This window comes from Poecilia reticulata, linkage group LG2, assembly GCF_000633615.1.
Source record: "Poecilia reticulata strain Guanapo linkage group LG2, Guppy_female_1.0+MT, whole genome shotgun sequence".
Lineage (NCBI taxonomy): Eukaryota > Metazoa > Chordata > Actinopteri > Cyprinodontiformes > Poeciliidae > Poecilia > Poecilia reticulata.
In genome coordinates, this window is record NC_024332.1 from 25,335,238 (window position 1) to 25,341,195 (window position 5,958).

Sequence of the window (5,958 nt, forward strand, 5' to 3'; positions counted from 1 at the left end):
CGTGACAGATCAACATCGCATGAAGCTCAATTTAATCATTTGAGCATCGCTGGTCGCAGATTAGTCGAGTTTATTTGCACAACACGTTTGAGCAACAAGGCAGTTCAGCCTTGTTCAGCCTTGATAATTCACCCTAAATTATCAAAACATAACATTACATTTTGTCATATCCCATCAGCAAAATCATCAAGAATGATCATCAAATATATTAATGTTCCAGTCGTTTTTAATTAAAGGCAACGCTAAAGTAAATGGGTTTTAACCTTAATTTAGAGAAACTCAGTGTTTCTGGCAGTTTTCTGGCAGTTTGTTCCAGATGTGTGGAGAATAAAAACTGCAGCTGGACGATCAATTTTTTTAAGCAGACCTGAGACACTGTTGCAGTTATCAATGCATGGATGAAATTTTCTAGAAGGATGTAGCTCTATCATAAAATCGTACCTTATGTCAATAATTGCTAATAACAGTACACTGATTATTGAATCACTCTTTAGCAATCCTGACTGATTGACAGGAATTTTTAGGCTATGATGGAAGCACTTTGAGAGGACTCCAAGGATCTTGGAGTTTACAGGCCCAGTTTTCTAATGACTCCACTAGGTTGTTCTGGCCCATATCCTTTAAAACTGTCTATGTCATCTCCAAAGCTTCTTCATATATCATATGTGCCGCTTCATATCTGAAGCGGCACAATATCAAATMCACAACATTCCATCTCTTTGCATTTTTCAGGTCTGCCTCTTTGATTGGTGAGGATCTGTCCAGTGATTCATTCTTTAAGAGCCACTTAAATTTCTCAAAATCTTCATCTGTCAAATTGCCCAGGATATTCAAGAGTTTCTTCTTTATTAACTTTTCATTCTGCTAAAACAAGAAAATATTAGGAACAAGGGGAGAAACTGCTTATGATAAGAAAAGGTTTAAAGTAACAGACCTCTGCAGTAAAACCTACAGAGATAAAATTAAAGCTAAGCTAAAGCTGAACTATTTGTTATTGGTGTAATGTCATTGTCCAGCCTCGTAAATCTAATCTGAAGTTAATATATTGTGTCAAACCTCACCTTCAATGTGTCAGATGTACACATTGCAGTGATGGGTCTGGTAACATCGATGCGTCGGCGCATGTGTCAAGCCCCCAGACCAAAACCCGTGTCGGTGCGCGTATTGGTTTCAACAAGTCACGTGACCGACACAGGAACTGTTTCGAAATGACATTAACGTGCCAAACTGTGTTTATAAGGAAGCAAATCTGTCAATCTGTCAAAAGCATTTGCCAAAATAATTCTTGATCTTTTACAGCGTCAACTATGGACCAGCTTCAAAGGAAATGTTTCCGCAGTGTGGGACCATTTTGATCTTATATTGGAAAATAATTTTTTTATTTTTGTTGTTTCAGCCGGTTCTTGTCAGTTTCTCCTTGATCTATCTGAATCCAAATTCAGCTGAAACTGACTTTTAGTTTACTGTGTTTGACTAAACTGTCTTATTTAAATAAATCCACCTTTTCAATGTTGAGGTATTGTTGGTTGTTTGTTGAAGTGTTTCTCATTTCAACCTCAGAAGATTTTGTTTCCATTTGTTCTCAAATAATAAAATTTTTGCACTTTGTTTATGCAGGAAAATATTCACACAATATTCACAGTAATATTTTAACGCTTTTGCAAACAATTATTAACTTTGTCCAAATTCTGTCCTAGTATTCAGCAAAACATTTTGAAGAAAAAAAAAACGCAAAAACGGCAAAGGGTACACAGTTTGATGCTATTTCCAATATAATCTACATTGGTGATACTGGTTCTGTATTTACTTGATATTGGATCTATAAGTGTGCAGTATTGCAAACCTCTACTGTAAGGTTATTCATTTACTCCATTAAAATGCTAACATTTTGCATCTTTTTTATTCCTGATATTATCTGAGAAAACTTTGCTGTGAATTCAGACGAGAAAAAATGTCTGAGTGGAAATATTTCTTTTATAGATATTTGTAGGGAAAGTGTTCACTCCTTTCTTTTTCTGTGTCACCAATAAAACAGTCACACACCAATTTTACATATTTTGTTTTAAAATAATTTTTTAAAATCAAGAAAACAGTGTATAAAAACAATATATAAAAATGATCAGAGAACCATTTCCCAGATTTACTTTATCCAAGTTCTGTAGCATTTTATCTCATTCCTGGCATTTACACACAATTTATCTCTGTTGTTCCTGTAAAAAAGATTCCTTCAAGTTGCTGTCCTGGAGAACCAAATAAGTCTCAAACTAACCCATTCAAATACAAGATTTACTCTAAGTGAACTTGTTGAGTAAAAAGTAATAAAATAGTAAATTTGCACAGTGAATCAATCAACAAATTACAACTGAAGAAAATGACGTACAATCAGTTATGTCTTATAGGGGTTGATGCACAATTACTGGTTTACAAAATAAGCTGCCTATTTAAAAAAATGCTAAAATATTTTCTTATCTTTCTGCTTTTATTTTTAAAAAAAATGAATCTCAGTAGTCCTTAAATTGAAGTTATGTTTTGTCCCCTTCAGTCCTCTTTGTCCGTCTTTAGAGGTTCTTTGGACTGAAGCGCCACATCGGAGCCGACAGACTCATCATCTTCGTTGTCTTCCTCTTCGTCATCCTCCGTCTCGTTGGTGACATACGAGCCTTTTTGTCTGGACAGACACCACAACAAAACGGCGATGGTGCAGAGGAAGACCAGCAGCACCACAGTAATGATACCTGCAAGGAAACAGACGGTAAATATTGAAGCCCATCAGTGTTGAATTCTTAACACATTTGTCTCTTACATTTTATTTTACAAACATGAGAACAGAGGAAAAATTTCATGTTTTTTTCTAAAGAAATGTATAAAATTTTGCCTGATAAAGCATCAAACCTGGTATAAAACTAACTGAATGCTAAAAATCCAATATGATCAGATGGACTGGATATCAGATTGAACCAAGAGTTTGATTTATTCCAGCAGAGACGAGTCATAACTCCACTCGGATTACATCATGGTTGCATCAGAAAAGAAATGTATTTACAGATTATGATAAGTTATATCTTCATCTATATTTAAGAAGAATTAGCTTTTTAAAATTGCATCAATATTTGCATAAGTGCAAAGGCAAAATTAATTTTTTTATGCTTCAACATTTCAGAAAGTGGAACCAAAGCAAAAGTAAAAATTTCTCACCTCCGATTAAGGCAGCTAAATCCTCTGTGCTGCTGTAGATATCTGTAAAAACACAACATTTACTCACCGTAGATTCAAAATATCATTTTCAGAATAAATGCTACTTCCAATGAAATAGTTTTTACCGTAGTCATAATCTAAACATTAAACCATCAACATAAAAAACATCTAATACAATGTTATTTATTTCACATTTTTGGTTTTTTATATATATTATTTCGCTGGGGCCCGTTGCCCCCTGCTGTGGAAACCGCCGCCAGCTGCTATCAGTGTTTTGACACTCATCTCCACAGCGACACGCCCCAGAAGTATAACGCTGATAAGACACTCCCTGCTGTGACCACATCGTATGCATTAACTGCATTTGAAGAGCTCAAATTATTCTGATTGTTAAATGCTAAACGGTTAGCAGGAATTAGCATCTTTTAATTTAGCAGCATTTTCATTTTAATAAATTTTATATTGAGAGCATATAAATGCATTTAAAGAGATAAAGTTATTGTGCTTTAAATGCTAAATGAAGTTCAGTTTAGTAGCAATTAGATTATCAACTTTTAGCTTAAGACCATTTAGCTAGTCAATGCTTGGATTTTAGTTTAGCCACTTTTAGATTTGTAGATGGAAACAGATTTTTATTTATAGGCATTTAACTCTTGCATCACTTTTCAGTGCACTATTAGCTGAACAGATTTTAGGTTTTATTTGACTAATAATTAGCTTAGCATTGGTTAGCTCAACAGTTACATGTCAGAAATAAAGGATATTCTGGTTACTATGACGTGTTTAACTCTGTGACAATCTGTGTCGTCATAAATAAGCACTGAGATTTGACTGGAAAATTAAGTTAAAACATTTTCCAGTTAAAATATTGCAGCTTTCTAAAAGGCAAATCCTTTCTCTTTTCTGTATTTCATTATATCCTTTGCCGTTATTGTGGTTTAATTTCAGGATTTTCCTAGTTAATTTCTATTTGCACTAGTTTTACAAGTAAACATGTCAAATTATTCCTGTAGATGTTCTGCAGCTACTTTGCTGTCAATAATCCGCATTTATTTATTTTGACATATGGGCAGCAACACCTGAAGAAAACTATCCAAAGGTTAACAAAGAACAACTAATCATACTTAAATATCATTTTTACATTGACTTGCACTCAAAATAGACAGAAGCCGTTCACACTCTTAAATTCTCAGTTTTATTAAATGTGACAGATGATGCAGTCTGTAAGGAGATGGACACACCTTTTTTTCCGATCTTGGTCACAAGATCTGAAACAGTTGAATAAGCATCAGTTGATGCTTGAGTCAGAGGAGAGGGAGTCGAGTAAGAGTTCATCTTGACCTGGAGACGAAATAAACAGATTTTAGTCAGTTTGATGGGAAAAAAATATTTCCTATTAAAATAAAGTAAATTAAAACCATTTCCTTTTTAATGAAATTAAGTTAATAAAGAAATCATATTTGTTGATTTCCTTCATATCTTTGCTCTTGTTTTGCAGCTGTTGCAAGAAAACCTGACCTTGTTTTGCACTAAATTTATCAGATATTTATATATTTTTGCATGCAAACCTCCAAATTTATGTAAGAATAAAAAGCTAATGTAGATGTTCATTTTTGTTGCCTGAAAATAAAACTCTTGCAAACCTGCTTAGTGTGCAAAAGATCATGGAACAATCCAGTCTATTAAAAGAATTTAGTGTTTTTCATTTCCTGAGTCATGAACCCTAGAGAGAGACAGTAAGGTTAACTGAGAGCGTTGATGTTTGTCACAATGAGAGTCATGCTTCACTTAACTCTGACACAGCTGCAGAACATTAGGAGAAAAACAAACAAATGAGCCTCAGTCTGAAAGCTGTTATTTTCTATCAAGTCTTGACATTAAGATAACAGTAGAAGTCTTAAATATAAGTATATAAGAATAACATTTTTACTTTATCAACATATTTAAGAATAATAATCACTTTCTTGTAATAAGTGATGAAAACCAAAGCTAAAACTGTTAGCAATTAGTTCAAAACATCAACAAAGAATGTGACGCAAATAGAAAACGAAGCCATGAACTTACTATTGAACAGGTTGCAGCAGTTTAAGATCCAATAAGAAGAAACAGAGAAGGAGAAGAAAATGTTTTGGACCCTCAGACTCTCAGCTGGGTGTGGTGTTGCTCCCTGGGGTCCAGATCCGGCCAATTGCTGCTCTGACTCCACCTCTGTGATGCTAAACAGCCTGCAGATGTCTCCAACTCTGCAGCTCACAGCTTTCTTGCATCATCCTTGTTTATTAATCTGCAGCATTAATGCAGATTATTGCTGCATTAATGCAGCATTAATTAATGCAGCATTAATTATTGTATTTTCTTTCAAAGACAATACATCTTTAAAAATCATAGCATTTTCCTTAAAAGAAAATGTAATGAAATGCTGTTTCTTTTCAAACATTCCCAGGAGAAAAGGTATTTCATTTCATGTTTCTGCAACATATTTTCCTGAAGTCAAACTGCAGCGATATTGACTGCAAGAAAGAGATTAAACTTGGAATAAAGCAACTTTTGACCACCAGTTGAATTAAATGTAGATGCCAAAGAAACGTCTGAGCATTTTATGGTAAATTTCAGAGCACAAAAATTGTACTCAAGTAAGAGTAGCAGAACTTCAACATATTTTTACTCAAGTAAAAGTAAAAAAAAGTAATGTAAGAAATTATTCAAGTGTAAAAAGGTATTTGGCAAAATATCTGCTCAAGTACTGAGTAACTGATCAAATGA

The 5,958-nt window shown here is 33.9% G+C and overlaps 1 protein-coding gene across 2 annotated transcripts; it reads right to left on the minus strand.

The window, feature by feature from the left end:
* Positions 1-1,956: 1,956 nt before the first annotated feature.
* LOC103457311 (cell adhesion molecule 2-like) lies at positions 1,957-5,407 on the minus strand. Of its 2 annotated transcripts, none has more exons than XM_008397355.1 (4): positions 5,260-5,407; positions 4,437-4,536; positions 3,196-3,237; positions 1,957-2,735 (listed from the first exon to the last, which is right to left on the minus strand). In XM_008397355.1, the coding sequence occupies exons 2-4, from the start codon at positions 4,528-4,530 to the stop codon at positions 2,539-2,541; spliced, it is 333 nt and encodes a 110-aa protein (XP_008395577.1). In that variant the 5' UTR covers positions 4,531-4,536; positions 5,260-5,407; the 3' UTR covers positions 1,957-2,538. The 2 variants fall into 2 exon arrangements, with proteins under 2 accessions (XP_008395577.1, XP_008395584.1); XM_008397362.2 differs by lacking the exon at positions 5,260-5,407 and adding an exon at positions 4,839-4,929.
* Positions 5,408-5,958: the final 551 nt, after the last annotated feature.